Source organism: Apiospora aurea (genome assembly GCF_038362705.1).
Source record: "Apiospora aurea strain CBS 24483 chromosome Unknown utg000008l_segment0_segment0, whole genome shotgun sequence".
Classification (NCBI taxonomy): Eukaryota; Fungi; Ascomycota; class Sordariomycetes; order Amphisphaeriales; family Apiosporaceae; genus Apiospora; species Apiospora aurea.
In genome coordinates this window covers 2,319,075-2,334,167 of record NW_027117395.1, presented here as the reverse complement: position 1 = coordinate 2,334,167, position 15,093 = coordinate 2,319,075, and the positions used below count along the sequence as shown (strand labels likewise).

General features: G+C 53.4%; 7 protein-coding genes across 7 annotated transcripts; 4 read left to right on the top strand and 3 right to left on the bottom strand.

Moving 5' to 3' along the window:
* Positions 1-1,015: 1,015 nt before the first annotated feature.
* PG986_012188 (uncharacterized protein) lies at positions 1,016-2,223 on the top strand (the record flags this gene model as incomplete). Its single annotated transcript, XM_066848410.1, has 3 exons — positions 1,016-1,537; positions 1,594-1,826; positions 1,893-2,223. 3 exons carry the CDS (start codon positions 1,016-1,018, stop codon positions 2,221-2,223), a joined length of 1,086 nt encoding a protein of 361 aa, XP_066695106.1.
* A 1,375-nt stretch (positions 2,224-3,598) lies between these two features.
* Positions 3,599-5,463, top strand: PG986_012187 (uncharacterized protein; the record flags this gene model as incomplete). The annotated part of the gene is made up of 3 exons (XM_066848409.1): positions 3,599-3,715; positions 3,788-4,001; positions 4,142-5,463. 3 exons carry the CDS (start codon positions 3,599-3,601, stop codon positions 5,461-5,463), a joined length of 1,653 nt encoding a protein of 550 aa, XP_066695105.1.
* Positions 5,464-6,156: 693 nt separating this feature from the next.
* On the top strand, positions 6,157-6,599 carry PG986_012186 (uncharacterized protein; the record flags this gene model as incomplete). The annotated part of the gene is made up of 3 exons (XM_066848408.1): positions 6,157-6,165; positions 6,253-6,385; positions 6,493-6,599. 3 exons carry the CDS (start codon positions 6,157-6,159, stop codon positions 6,597-6,599), a joined length of 249 nt encoding a protein of 82 aa, XP_066695104.1.
* Positions 6,600-7,128: 529 nt separating this feature from the next.
* On the bottom strand, positions 7,129-7,822 carry PG986_012185 (uncharacterized protein; the record flags this gene model as incomplete). The annotated part of the gene is made up of 3 exons (XM_066848407.1): positions 7,129-7,270; positions 7,352-7,624; positions 7,704-7,822. 3 exons carry the CDS (start codon positions 7,820-7,822, stop codon positions 7,129-7,131), a joined length of 534 nt encoding a protein of 177 aa, XP_066695103.1.
* A 790-nt stretch (positions 7,823-8,612) lies between these two features.
* Positions 8,613-10,491, bottom strand: PG986_012184 (uncharacterized protein; the record flags this gene model as incomplete). The annotated part of the gene is made up of 2 exons (XM_066848406.1): positions 10,151-10,491; positions 8,613-10,079 (listed from the first exon to the last, which is right to left on the bottom strand). The coding sequence occupies exons 1-2, from the start codon at positions 10,436-10,438 to the stop codon at positions 8,613-8,615; spliced, it is 1,755 nt and encodes a 584-aa protein (XP_066695102.1). The 5' UTR covers positions 10,439-10,491.
* Positions 10,492-11,464: 973 nt separating this feature from the next.
* On the top strand, positions 11,465-12,692 carry PG986_012183 (hemolysin-III family protein; the record flags this gene model as incomplete). Its single annotated transcript, XM_066848405.1, has 5 exons — positions 11,465-11,655; positions 11,711-11,935; positions 12,005-12,079; positions 12,276-12,459; positions 12,534-12,692. 5 exons carry the CDS (start codon positions 11,465-11,467, stop codon positions 12,690-12,692), a joined length of 834 nt encoding a protein of 277 aa, XP_066695101.1.
* A 217-nt stretch (positions 12,693-12,909) lies between these two features.
* PG986_012182 (uncharacterized protein) lies at positions 12,910-14,231 on the bottom strand (the record flags this gene model as incomplete). Its single annotated transcript, XM_066848404.1, has 4 exons — positions 12,910-13,455; positions 13,510-13,551; positions 13,613-13,900; positions 13,959-14,231. The coding sequence occupies 4 exons, from the start codon at positions 14,229-14,231 to the stop codon at positions 12,910-12,912; spliced, it is 1,149 nt and encodes a 382-aa protein (XP_066695100.1).
* Between the last annotated feature and the right edge of the window lie 862 nt (positions 14,232-15,093).

Below are 15,093 nucleotides of genomic sequence, written 5' to 3'. Positions count from 1 at the left end.
CTCGCTTAGGTAAGTAAGTAGTTGCGCCTTTCCCGTCCGCCCAAGGCTTGTAATTGCTTACCGTCCTAGTACCGAGATTTCGATGTTCTCATTTGGCTCTTAGCTGCTCGCTAGACTATGATTGGCTTACTGGACATACCGGAGCGAAAAAAAAGTGAAAATGGCTATGCCTTGTGGAGCAGGGCTAAAGGGAGGAGGACCTGACTCTCCTGACAGCCCAACGTCCCAGAGCCCAGAGCCCATACTAACACAGCGCGACGACAACGAATGGGAAATGTCGCCGTGACCGGCGTGGGCAGCTCGTGTCGTAATGAGCTGAAGGAAATCACGTAGGCCATGGCCTGTGAGTGGGCGCGATGATACGCTAGTCAAAACTAGCTGAAGTTCATCATCCATTGCGTCGGTGATCTCGCCTCTCCACCCGGTCGGATGGGTTCTGCCTTCCCCTCCCCCATGCAGAACCCAGGGCATTGACCTGCTGTCCCAGACTCGGAAGTGTTTGATTGACACGGGGTACAGATCATGGGGTATGGCCTGATGCTCGCACAAGCCGAAGCGGAGGGCACGCCATGCGGGCAAATATTCGATCGTAAGGGGTCGTCGTCGTTTCGCAGAAACCCCAGGGTATTGGACACAGTTAAGTATTATCAAATCACCAAGGCGACCCCGACATGACCCGAGCTCTTGTTAGCATCAGGCAAGGCGTTGGTTTCGTCGACTGCTCATGTCCAATTTGATCGACAAGCGCTATGCGCAACTTGGACGAACTATACACGCGCCGGTCCCAAGTCCACCTCAGAAGCCATATATGACGGCGAATTATGCTGTCTCCGCAATGTAGGCTACCTCAGTTCCCCTGCTCTAGCGCCAGGGACGTCCCTTCTGGCGTGCCCATCCCCCATTCCCCCATGGTCCTATCTAGAGTATAAGGTTTTCGGATCTGGCTTTCGATGCCAGATTCAGTTTCGATATCGAACCATTCCAACTCCTTGAAGCGCCTATTTTTCCGGTCACCATGTCGTCGACCCAGGCAGCGCCGGAGGACAGCCTCCTGCATATGGACAATGCGACCTTCAACGGACTTCTGACAGTCGGCTGCCTAGCGACGGTATCCTGCATGCTCACGTCGGGCCTCTTGGGATTCATCAGCTGGCGAATGGTCTCCTGGAAAAAGTTCTACAGTAGTTCCATCGGATACAACCAATCGATCGTGCTCATCTACCAGCTCCTACTGGCCGACTTCCTCCAAGCTCTCGGATTTCTCATCTCGTTTTACTGGGCGACGCAGCGCCAAATCATCGGACCCAGCGATGCGTGCTTCGTCCAGGGCTGGCTGATCCAGATCGGCGACGTGGCGAGCGCCTTCTTCGTCCTGGCCATCGCGGTCCATACGGTTTACCAGGTCGTCTTCTCGAAACGTGTATCCCACCGAATTTTCCTCACGGCCATCTCTTCTGTTTGGGGACTTGCTGTCCTCCTAACTTCCCTTGCGCCCATTATTGGCGGGCGTTTTATCTTCCAGCGCGCGGGTGTTTGGGTAAGCGACTTCCACGCTCAGAACCTTCATGTCGATAAGCTTACCGTTTCCTCCAGTGTTGGATCAAGTCGAACCACGAGGCTCTACGACTCCTTCTGCATTACCTCTGGATCTTCATCATCGAATTCGGCTCGATCGCCGTGTACACTATCGGGTTTTGGTTCCTCTACCAAGCGAAAAAGCCCGGCTCGACTTTCAGAAGCGACGCCAGCCTCGAGAGCTTGAATAAAGCCAGCAGGGCAATGCTTGCCTACGCCATAGCCTACACTTTGCTGACGCTACCTCTAGCGTGAGTTCAGGCCCTCTTCTCCCGTTGATGCGGGAAACATATCGCTAACCGCTTAATCGAAAACAGTGCCGGACGAATGGCCAGCATGTCGGGTCGAACACTCCCAGACAGCTACTTCTTCTTCGCCGGCAGCCTCTTCACCTCATCGGGCTGGGTGGACTCGATCCTATATGCGTTTACCCGGAGGTCGCTGCTGTTCCAGGAACTGCAGGGCCCGCGCCCGGTCCGGCACTCGCTTTCGGACCAGCTGCGGTCGCACCGGACCGGGTTCGCGCGGCAGGGCAGTACGGACGACATACTGGGAGACGACCTCGGTGGATTCGGAGGCATCAAGCTGGAGAAAACTGTGAAGGTCGATGTCGAATCCCCCGACCAGCTCGGTGGCCCCGAGCCATAATTATAGCGTATCGGCGAAGCGGCATACGGTACGAGACGAAATGGATGTATGACGACGAGACGTTCAGGCGGGAACGACGCGAGCGAACACGGGCGAATGCGATACATGATCTTCGCAGCCGGTTTAGATCTCTGGAGTCATGCGCAGCAATGTTTCACCATTCCATATGTGAATAATAATGATAATTCTTCAACAGGGCAAACCCCTACACAGTTGCCTGGGCGTCGGGTCCCATGTTTTGTTGTATCGATTGATCGTGTCCACGGGAGAGATGAAGGCTCCATAAGGATGCTGCTGTCACTGATAAGAATAGGAGCTATTCTGAGCCAATCAGCAAGCCCGTGCACAGCGCTAAAGATTACTCGCCCGCGTGTGCTTTTCAATTCGACAAGTTTATTCGTTGCCTTAATTTTGTCGTCCGAAGGCAATGCATCCGAAAGTGTAATGGCTTGTTCGGGACTCCAAAGGTGCGTAGGCCGGCAGGTGTGCGTGCTATTTATGGACAGACCAGATCACCTTAGCTATTGTGGCTGACGGTAGCTACGGTACATTTGCTCCATGTATCGTACTTACCTAGTAATGTGCATGAGATGCGATGCTCAATACGTCAGGTTGCAGTACTACCTTATCTTAAGTCATGACTAACAGCTTACCCCGCGTTCTGGCTATCTAACCCCAAAGTTGGCGATGGAGCTGGATGGGTCAGCGGGCTTGGCTAACTGGAGTAAACAGATAAGAGAGAGCTGGGGAAGAAACAAGGCAAGAACGCGGCGCGGGCGGCAAGGGCGACCTGGCAACCTGACTCGCTCCAGTCTGCACCTCAACAGCTTCGGGGCACGCGAGCGAGCAAGTTAACGGGAGAGGAGGGAGGGCTTGGTAAATGCCGGTTTTTACCCTTCTTCTCTCGCTCAATTCTCTTACCTAGGTATTATCTATCTACCTATTCTTCTTCTTTATCTCCTCCATTCCATCTCATTTGCTGCTGCTGCTGCTGCTGCTGCTGCTGCATACAGTTTCGCCAAGTCTTATCTATCGCTCCGCGATAACTCCGGGGCTAGAGACGCATTGAGACCTGGATGAGCAGCTGACGTAGCGATAGGACGCAGGAAGAGACAGGGATCGTATCAGAGCTTCGCCGGGTTCTTTTGTTGCGATCGCGTTGGACGCCGCGGCCTGCACGATAAGCTGGAAACCGCCCTAACGAAGTTGGCTTTCTTTGCTCTCGCTTCCAAGTCGAGTAGGTACTCGCTTTGCAGTTTCTCTCGTTCCCTTCTCTTCTGTTAAAAGAGAGACGCCGAGGCCTGACCGCGACTCGCCGATCCCGACTCTTTTCTCCAAATCCCAACCTGCGGTACCTTACCCCAATTCATGCACAATGGACAGGAAAACCTCCGTTTCCAGTGGCAGCGGTCAGCACCGCCGCCGCTCCCACGAAGCGCATGCAGTCAATGATGCCGCGGCCAACGATGCGCTCGCCAAGATGGGGTACAAGGTGTGTAAACAACAACTCTCGCCCGGCTTGGCATTGAAACATTGAACACCAGCTAACAATCATGGGCCAAAGTCGGAGCTCCCCCGAAGCCTTAGCATGCTGTCGGTGCTCGGCTTGTCCTTCGCCATCATGGCCGTGCCCTACGGGCTCAGCACGACTTTCTATATCAGCTTGGCCAACGGGCAGTCCGTCACCGTCATCTGGGGTTGGGTGTTGCTGTCGCTCCTCTCTACCGCCATCGCCGCCTCCCTTGCCGAGATCTGCTCAGTGTACCCTACAGCTGGAGGTAATATTCTCACTCCTTTCTCGTTATTCCGCTGTCTCAGGAGGACTGAATTCACAGGTCCCTCCAGAGTTGCCCCTATTCCCTCCTGAAACATATATCTCACCTCCTGCAAGATCAATACTTACTCTAAGGGTCGATAGGTGTTTACTACTGGGCCGCCCTGCTCGCCTCGCCTAAATGGGCCCCTATCGCCAGCTGGGTCACGGGTTGGCTCACCCTTGTCGGAAACTGGACGGTCACACTGTCCATCAATTTCGGTGGTGCCCAGCTAATCCTCAGCGCCATATCGCTGTGGGATGAAGACTATGTCGCCACCCCATGGCAGACCGTCCTCATGTTCTGGGCAGTCACGCTGCTGTGTTATATCATCAATGTCTTCGGCGCCAAACACCTCGACCTTATCAACACGGTGTGCATCTACTGGACCGGATCATCCATCATCATCATACTCATCGTGCTGCTGGCCATGGCCCCCGAAAAGCGCAGTGGTGAGTTTGTCTTCACCCACTATGATGCCTCCATTTCGGGGTGGCCCTCAGGTTGGTCGTTTTTCGTTGGATTACTTCAGCCAGCTTATGTCCTGACCGGCTATGGGATGGTCGCCTCCATGTGCGAGGAAGTCCAGTCGCCAGAGCGCGAAGTTCCCAAGGCCATCGTACTTTCAGTTGTGGCCGCCGGACTCACTGGTTTGGTCTTTTTGATACCTGTGTTGTTTGTGCTGCCCGACATTTCCATCCTTCTTGATATCGCCAACGGACAACCGATCGGCTATATTTTCAAGAATGCCACTGGAAGCGCCGGCGGTGGTTTTGGGTTACTCTTCCTCATCTTGGGAATCTGGCTCTTCGCCGGAGTGGGGTCTTTGACGGCTGCCAGTCGTTGCACGTATGCTTTTGCCCGTGACGGGGCTATTCCCGGCTCCGGTCTTTGGAAGAAGGTGAACACAAAGTTTGGTATCCCGTTGTGGGCTTTGACCTTGTCTGCTGTCGTGGACTGCCTCCTTGGGCTCATATACTTTGGCAGTACTGCGGCATTCAGCTCCTTCACTGGAGTCGCCACCATCTGCTTGTCCACTTCCTATGGATTGCCCATTCTGGTCTCTGTTTGCCGCGGACGGAAAAACATCGCGCACGCCACCTTCTCGCTTGGGAAATTTGGATTTGTTATCAACATCGCCACGCTCTTGTGGATCGTGTTGGCGATTTTTCTGTTCTGCATGCCGACAAACCTGGCCGGCCTCGACCCAGAAACCATGAACTACGCCAGTGTCGTGTTCGCCGCCTTTGCCAGTATCAGTCTGATATGGTACTTCGTGTGGGGAAGGAAACACTTTTCAGGGCCTCCGATTCTGCAGTCCGGCCTTGCGGAGGGGGGCGTTGGTGTGGTAAGGGGGCAGTCGGTCGACGTTGAGGCGCCTTCCGATGGCCATGCTATGGCCAAGAAGATCAGCATTGAGAAATAATGTAACAAACGGTTTGCACAGAAGCTTTATGTTAGCTACAAGCAACCTTTATATCATTATTAGATCCTACTCAACTGCTCTTCTGCACGTGTACTCCATTCATTTTTGTTTCTCTTCAGCTATGCCATCCGTAATCCCCGTTAACCACGAGCCACTGGCACTGCTCCTCAGCTAAGAATTTTGCCAAGGATGAATCTGCATATCGGTCGCATACATATATGCATGGCTGGCTCCCTTTCAATCCATCCCTATGACGCAATAGGGCTGATCGAAGCTTATCGCCGCTAGATCGACCGGTTCCTCTTTAGCCACAGTCAATGTAACGATCAGAAGCATGTACAGTCTGCCAAGACGCGCGGGATAAGCTTCGCTCAAGGTTTCTCATAGGCCAGAGATAGTGAGGACCGCATGCCACGCCCGCCGCTTCACATGAAACAGCCAGCCTCAATGGCTGGCGAGGAGACGATTGACGTATGTATTGAGACGAAACCGATGATTGGGTTGATTCATTCGTGCGTTATCTCATTACTACAGAGGTTCAGCAACATGATGCTTGATCATGGAATTGCTTTCATAGATAACCTTACCTGGGCCCCCTTTTTGTCTCTCACCCATCAGCGTACTCCTCACAACACTAAAGCACACACATCTGACAATAGAAATATATCAACTAAGCATCCCAGATTTACAACCATGCCAGACGTATGCGGTTCTTCCACTGGCAGTCCCAACACGCGCCCAGAAGGCAATAATATGCGGAGAATATTGACTAACGCAGCTTGGCTTTAGTCACCCACGGCCACGTCTAAGCGGCGAAGCATCACCGATACCATCACGCCTAGCGGTGCGGATCAGGCCGAGTTCGGGCCCGCAACGACCCATGGCACCGGGACCGGCAACAAGACTTCAGAGTTCCGGAAAGGTAAAACTTATCACCTACTCACTCTCCTCCAGTGGTCGTATCTGGTTTTCTTTCCTTCGCTGATGAGACGACAACGCTACTAACCACCACAACTTCCCACCCACTAGACTCCTTACGAGGCTCGGCAGTTGAGAGCATTGGCAAAATGTTGCACAAGGAAGGTCTGGTGGCTAAGGGTCAAGACATGAGGAGGAAAGAGGGTTGGGAGGGCTGATGACGGCGCAGAGGCATAGTGCGCTTACTACACCTTTGTTTCTCAAGTACGTGGAAGAAAATGCTATGTGGTATTACTAGCAAACAAAAGTTTCGCTTGTCTTTATGAATAAGCAGTTATCAACTTCCTTCTAGAACTTCAGCGAGCGTGTTTCCCTTTCCGCAACAAGCCCGCCCCCGCCCTCGCCCCTGTTTGTCATTTCCCCAGTGACCCAAGCCCCCGGACATGCATGCCTAATGCAGGTAGAAGTTCATCTTATAATAAGTAAGCAAAATCGCAAATTGTGGACAAAAAGCCCCATGCCATGCTGAGCAGGGACCTGACTAGACAGACGGGCGGCGGGCCGCGTGGGGTCTCGCGAGTCACAACCCCTATACCCCTGAGCACCTACATGACTCGCGCGTACTTTTGTCGCAGTTTCCTTCCTGTATCTGCCATCCAAAGGATGATTTTGTTCGGTTCAGCTAAGATGGAAAACGGGAATTCCTTTTGTTTGCGTGTAGTCTTTTCTCTCGCTTCCCGGCCGCACTCAAAGCGTGCCGCAGGGGATATGCGTGGGAGACTCGGGGGGATCAACGATAAATTCGTCGTAAGCAGCCAGGCCGCCCGTGTAGGGGGCCAGCTGTGCAGCACCGGCGGCGTCCTTGGTTACCGTAAAACGAGAGGAGTAACTAAGTATGTACAGAGCTTCGGTCAGTTGTCCTTAGATCACCACTAGGTATCAGCAAGCGCGGAAAAGAGCCGCAACTCACTACGCCTGAGAACAGTTCCCGCCGTCAAATCGGGTTTCGATGACGCCGAGCACCTGGTACGTCTTCTGGCCCGCGGTCTCCGAGTCGACCGTCGTTGCTTTGGGCAGGTGGTTCCAGTGCTTGGTCCCGACGGCGGGCAGGAGCTGCTGCTTGAGGGCGACGATGGCGTCGGCGCCTGTGGCGACGTGGCCGAGCACGAGGAGCTGGCCCGTTGGGGTGAAGAAATCGGTGAAGGTTTCTGTGGCGCTGGTATCTTCGGCGGAGGCGTATAGTCTGGAAACAGGGCGAACGCTACTTGTCAGCATCAAAAGAATACACGGGTGAGGTTTGTCTGTGGACATAGGGAACAGACTCTTTCAGGTATGTTGCGAATGCCGGCTCAACATCTGACGCAGCGGCGTAGCGGGTCATCTCGACCGCCGCCGCGGCGCCCATCAAGGGAAGAGAAGCGACGACGTGGTTGAGCTTCATCTTCAAGTTGTCCCTGGGGAAGGTATTTACTCTAAAGGCGGTTGTAAATAGGATACCCGTGCCGCTGGTACACCTTTTATACCTTTCACGTCCGTGTTCTAGAACGACTCGAACCCCCTGAAGCGACAGCCGATTTCTGGGGCTTGGCCGACAAGCCCACATGTATGCCGTTTAAGCGGACACCATGTGGTTAACACTGCTACTCCATTACTCCACCGTACGGACAAGAGGTCTTTACAAATTGCAATACCCGTCACTCTCTTCCACAGAGTTTGATTGTCGCCCCATCGGACTTCCAGTATTATGCTGATCTAGCCTTCCCCATCTTGAGAGCCACGTGGGCTGCTTAAATGCACAAGTTCGGTTGCCGAGCTCGACTGCCGTAGTCCCACTGATTCCGCACTCTCTGTGCATCCCGCGCAGTACCTCAAAGTTGGGTACTTGCGCTGTGATACGGTATCGACAACGAAGCGAAACGTGACCCAAACCGCCTGGAGAAGTACAAGGTCTGCGACTAAGATAGAAAAGAACAAAGTACCTGGCGCTTTTGTGCGTGGGACCTGACAAATATAATTCGTTGACAAGAAGGTAGAAGTGGCCCCTAATACAAAGTGCGGTGTAGCAAGCTCTGGCTAAGAATAGGCAGCTCGATGGAAATACATACCGCTCCTGCTACCTTTAGTCCGGCTGAGGTGTAATAAATAATGTAACGGCATACACGGTATAGTCCGTCAGCTAATCTATCGTGCTGCTGAAACTGGTGAATTAGATTGCTTCTCTCCTCGCTAAGTCATACATGAGGCACTGTAAGGATCCATGATGGCGAGTCATACGCCGATGCCGGCAGCGCTCGTAGTGATACAAGCGCTTCCACCACAAGATAAACCCGAGCCACGACATACAGCGTCCTACCTATCGTACACAGTATAAGCAAGATTATCCTGCTCATCCTGCTACCATGACCAGCGAGCTGGTTGTACCAATACCACCAGACGCTCCCTGAGAAGTGACCTAACAGGTTCAAAATAGACCACAGCAGCCCACTGAATATGAGGTATGCTCCTGACGCTCGCCAGAACCACTGCTCGATAGGTGTTGGGAACACCTCGTTCCACCCAGCAAGATGCACGGCACCATACAACGTACTTGCGCTCCACAACACAACGCCCACCAAGTGGCCTTGCATATCCCGAAGCAGGTCGTCGCCGGGCCAGTTCTTCGGTCGTTCCACGACAAGCTCCTCCGACGGGGAGACCATGTCTTTCAGCTCGTCAAATCCAGGAGCCTTGTTCGGAGTTCTCCCGGCCTTGACGTGGTTCCTGATCTTTTGGGGCATTTCGGGGTAGAGACGTAGCGCTTCGCGGTACCTGGACTCCTGGTCTGTCTCTTGATATTCCAGGCGTCTACGTAACGCTGGATGGCGTTCTATGGCGTCGCAGGCAAGTCTCCATCTCTCCATCTGCATATCCTTCAATATTTGATCCTTGGTGCCTGAGATCTTCTGTTGAGCCCTTTCGATACCTGGGTACCAACTCCGTTGTACGATAGACCCCCCAGATAAAGCGGTGTCACCCGCCAGCCCGAATGCCCTGCTTGCATGTTCTTCTGTAATCCTAAGTATCTTTGTAGTGACTTCCTCGTGGCGATTGGAGTATTGCGGCTCAAGAGTCCCTGGTTGTGATGTCCCCGTCGTGGCGGCGGCCGGTGGCATGTATACCATCTTGGACATCTCCGTCTGGACACCGAAACCACGCAAGAAGTCGCGATCGACCCTGTCATCTGAGCTTACTTGGCTCGACATGTACATGTAGGCGCAGATCTCACGAGTCCATTCTCCCTCAACGAGCGTTGGGGCCTTGATCCACTTGGGTTTATGCCACCAGAGAGCGTAGCTGATGAGAGCGCAGACGACGTGGCCTATGGTGTTGGTCTCGAGCGGCGTGATTGGCGAGCCAACTCCGAGCCGGGCCGCTACCTGCACCACCATCCAGCCGACCTGGAAGCAGCAGATGACCTTGCCCGTTGCATCGGTTTTGTTTCTGTCTTGGATATCTCTCCGGCTTATATAGGGCAGCAGCCCACAGTCGGCTAGCAGTCCGATGCCGCGAGGTGTTATGTACAGTCGCTGGTATTTGGGAATAAATGAAGGACCGTTCTTCATGTCGGGGCTAAACGTATCGAATGCGAATCCACCCATCCCCGTGTAAAAGCCATGAACCAATGACCATTGGTCTGCGGATGTTGTGCAACGATGACCCTTGTTTGTGGACATTTAAATTAGTATAAGAGCGTCAACAATGGGTCGGCGCATACCACGACTACACATACCTCTTTAACCCGCCGAGTGAGGCTGCGAGCGGAAAGGAGTTGCCGCCAAGCTGCCCAAATGACGAGTTCGGGGCCGAATATGCCTAGAATACTCCATTTGAGGTTTCTGTACATGAATTCGAGGTCGGTCTCGCCATGGCGTGGCAGGTTCAGGTGTACAGCTGACCATACACAGAGTCCCAGTGTCAAAAGACACGAAAAAAGGAGAGATAACGTGCCTCGGCCGTCGGGGTCGTCAACGTACCCTACAAGTGTGAAGTTGAGAGACGTGGTACGTTGGGTCTCCATTCGCTGGATGGTAAATGTCGGTCGTGGTTTATCGTGGTCTCTCGCGCTGTCTTCTAGGAGTTTGGATGGGTAAAGAAGGAAAAACGGTGAGTAAAACTCTCTTCTGCTGGTTGTTGTTGAGGATTGGAGGTGCTGCAGGAAAGCAGCACATTGCTAGAAGAGCCCATGGAATCGCCATACGCATCATCACATCGAATGCAACCGTCTTTGGGCCAATTTGACGGCGTTGTCTCTCAGTTCTCAGGGGCCTCACGACCAGAGAACACCCCCTCACGGCCCCTGCAGTGCAGGAATCAGGCGGCCCGAGGAGGTATTCGGGTTGGCGGCGCTTCCTCGACGTCTATCGCTTACAAACGAATCAAATACATCGGTGCGCGTCCACTAATGAAATCGACGACCTAAACGCGACCAAGGCATTGGCGAAAGACTACCTTGTTTGCCATCTTGGAAAAACACCGTCGCTTACTGGGGCTGCTACTGGCACTACATGCAGAGGATCTCTGCCAGCCTGCGTTATAATTCATGGCGGACGGGCTTGTCCTCAGGGTAACTATGAGTTTTGACGGAAGGCTTCATCGAGGGACGTGCTACCAGGAGGAGAGCAAACTCGTTCTTGGGATGGAACGACAATTTACCATGGGCAACGCAATGCATTGATTGGGATTACGAACGCAGCCTCGACCAAGTGAGCCATCCAACGATTTTCATCCTCGAGTTGCCGAAACAAGCAACCGATTGGCCGATGCACACTTATCACACCATTTGACGCCTGGAGAGCTGGGTTGTGAGGAATGATATGCTCATCTCATTGGTTACCGACACCATGTTCTGCGACATCGTATACAACAATCAGAATGTGGACGAGCTCAGGATTTAGCGAGGCTTGGCTTCTGGAGGGCTTCTTTTCAGTACCACTGCTCCCTCGCCCCTCGTCAATGTTTGCCGAGAAAATGTGCAAAATTTCTCTTAAGAAACATCTTCGAGCTGTTCATAACTCATATAACGCTCACGCGGTTTATTTACACGATGCCTAAACGTCGTACGGCCACGAACTCACCTTCCGACCAGGATGGTAATGATAAGCAGCAACTCTTGGCGTCGACACCGCCCAACGATGTGGCTGATCGAGGAGGTTGGTTCAGGGCGCCGAAACTGCTGTATTTTCATCAAATACCGCTTTGGCAGCAGGATAATGAGTATATCCTGAGCGGGTATAGGTTTGTTTGCAATCCCAGCCCCTGCTTCTGCAGCAACTTCTAAACTCCGATGAAGGCCAACGTCAGAATCGACCTGGCTCTCTGTGGCGAGCCTCTCGTACTTGCACAATCAAACTATCAACGCATACTCCCATCTGATTGGTGCTTTGATCTTTGTCAGTCTACCATACTACTTCTACGAGTATGTCTACAAGCATCAACTCCATGCCGAGGCGATAGACCTGGTTGTGGTTTCTACCTATTGCAGCGGGGTCGCCATCTGCTTCATATTCTCTACTGCGTACGTTGTTCATTTCGTGGTACAAGACTATGCTTACCCCTGAAACGAGGTGTACTAACAAACCTTCAGATTCCATGTGAATTGGAATAACTCAAAGGAGCTTACTGCCCTCTGTAACAAGCTCGACTACCTTGGTATCTTGGGGTGCAGGAATCCCCACCATCTACTATGGCTTCTACTGCAATGAGGGTTTACGTTGGTTGTATTGGGCATCGGTATAGTCTTGCCCGTTTCCCCCTATACCGTGTGGGTCCATCGAGCTAATCAACTATTGTTTGTGGTTATAGACCAGTGGGACTGCACTGGCATGTGGAATCTTCACTTTGAACCCACACTTCAGCTCACCCAAGTTCCGGCACTGGCGTGCGTGCTTTTACGCCGGGTTCGGACTGAGCTCCATCATCTTTATCGTCCACGGTCTGGTCCTCCACGGCTGGGAGTTGCAGAGCTCACGCATGTCCTTGGTGTGGATGGGCTGGATGGCAACGTCGAATCTGGTAGGCGCGGCCATCTATGCTACAAGGGTAAGAATACTTGATGCACCTGATATGAACTTATACTTGAAGGGCGAACGTAACTGACACTTTATGTTATCTAGGTTCCGGAGAGGTGGGCCCCCTATCGGTTTGATCTTTGCGGCGCAAGTCACCAGTTGTTTCATATCTTCATTATCGCCGCGGCGGTGATCCATTTCGATGGCCTGGTGGTAGCATTCCGCATCATCAAATCAGACCAGAGTCCTTGCCAGGGCTCTTAAGTGCTCGATGCGTAGACTTCTGTCTGTATCCTGACTTACGTAGCCTAGAACAAGCGCAGCACTTCGACGAACCAAATACTTACTGGCTTCATCCCATTTCAAATTAGAAGAAAGTGATTCTATTACCAATTACAAAACGTTATATATACTGGAAGATCAAGGTATAAAGACAGTATGACCTCCGTTCTCAAGCCACCACGAGCTATGCAAAGCCGATCTAATGGTCTTTCCCGTTAGCAAAGTAGTCGATGCGTCCGTCAGGGGCCCGGATGCCCAGTCTATCCCACAGCGTTCGTGCCCTGATATAGGGGTCCAGCAGCCAATAATTCTCTTTGTTGATTTTGACAGCCAGCTCCTTCCTCCGGCTTTTGATGGCTTCGTCCTTCGGGCTCTTGAGCCACTGACGCGTCGCCTCCTCAAACTCTTTGGCGAGGGCTTCTCTCGCTACCAAGAGTTGGTCTCTTTCGGCGGTTTCGCCCATTTTCGCGTTCTCGCCCGCCTCGGGCTCGAGATACGTGTACTCCCAGGGGTCCTTGCCGCCCAGCTCCTTGGGCAGGCGGTCCGGGTCCATGTACTGGCCGAGGTCTTTGGCGCTGGTGCTGAAGCAGATCTTGCTGGCGATGACGGGATCGGCGATCCACGTGCTTACCAGCTTCCAGATACCGGGGAAGAACCACGGGGCCTTGTGGACGATGACTTTACCCAACATTTCGGGGTAGTTCGCCTCGAAGCACTGGATGATGAACTTTACCGGCACGTAGTCCTATATCACAGTCAGTTATCAGGCGAGGCGGATGTTGAGCATACAAGTGCGTACCAAGTTCCCCATTCCAAATCCTGTAAGGTCAAAGATAACGGCCTAGATGCCGCGATTAGCGCTTTTCCAAGTCAGGGGGCTCGAGTCTGGGTGATATGCATACAGCAGTATCGCAAGGGGGCGTATACGCCAGCCGCGCCGTCTCAATAATATACACGATCCAGCGCTTGAGCACCTCCTCCGACTGGTCGCGGCTGAAGTGCTGCCGAACGCGCACGACGCAGACGGGGCGGCCGTCCTTGTCGACGCCGCGGACGACGCACTTGCCCGCGCGCATCTGGAACATGAACTCCTTGCCGCTCTTCTGGACCGCGTCATCCGCGGCGGTGGACGTCTCTTGCTCGTGGGCCAGCGCCTCGCCCTCGCGCAGGATCTGCTCGACGTGCACCACCTTGGCCCGCCAGTGCAGGGTCGCGAGGAGCATGGCCACGGCCTTCTCGACGTCCCACTTGCGCGCGCAGGAACCGCAGCAGCAGGGCGTCGGGGTGCTCGACCTGCACCATGCTCCAGAGCGCGGACCTGGTTTCGTCCGGGCTCATCTCCGCGTCTGCACTGGTTGGGGGCACGTCCACAGCGGCCGGGCCGCTTTCGTCGTGGGTGCCGCATTTCCTCAACATCACGGCCCACATCTCGGCCAATTTCGACTCCTGCTGCGGAGTGAGGTTCCCAACCCGTCCCTCGAGTAGGTCCATGGCGCCGACGGCCTTCTGGGAGTTAGGCATGGTCAGATTCAAGAAAGGCGCTGCTTCTCAGGTCGTCCAGAGAGAAAGGGAATGACGGAGGTCGAAGTGGCAGACCAAGTCAGAAAACAACCCAAATGGCATCTGCAGCAAAAGCAAGTATGTATGCCAATTGAAGTAAACAGATATCCGAAACCAGAAAAATAAAATAATGGCTGCGGCTAACGGGACCTTATGACGATTCCAAGAATCTACCCGGTGATTTTTGCGTATCCTTTGCGGAGCCCAGCCCCTAACTAAAGAAAATAAATAGGGGGTCAGCCGGGGGGCGCGATTGCGGGGCAAAGAGCATCTGGCCTTTTGGCGTCGGCTTTTTGGGGAGGGCCCCATTCCATTCCATTGTACCCAGCTGACCGGATCCCTCGGCCGACGGCCGAGTTCCATCCAGATCGATCTACGCAAACCCGACTTCAAAGGCTCGATGCAGATGACGTCCCCTCTCTCATGTCGCACTTGTGTATACGTGCCGATGCACTGGCACGGTACAATGGTGGCATGAAAGATGGCAAAGGTCGTGCCGAGCGCAAATCAAGTTACCCTCATGACGACTGAAGAAGGTTCCCCGCAGTAGTCCTTCTCAATTATCTTCGTCGTGAGCCGAGGCAGGACAGACTATGCAGTATGGGAGGTAACTCCGAGTAGATGCGATCGTTTTCCCTTACCCCAGCTCGGTAGGGCTGACATTGGGCCTATTGGCGCATCAAAACGAAGGCTTGAGCATCAGCTCATGCTTTCTCTACGGGAGAAAGTCCGAGACCCGATTACGATGGCTCACGAACACCGACCGCCAGCCTAGAATCAAATTTGGCAAGTGAAAGCCACTTCGACATAAAACACAGTCGTT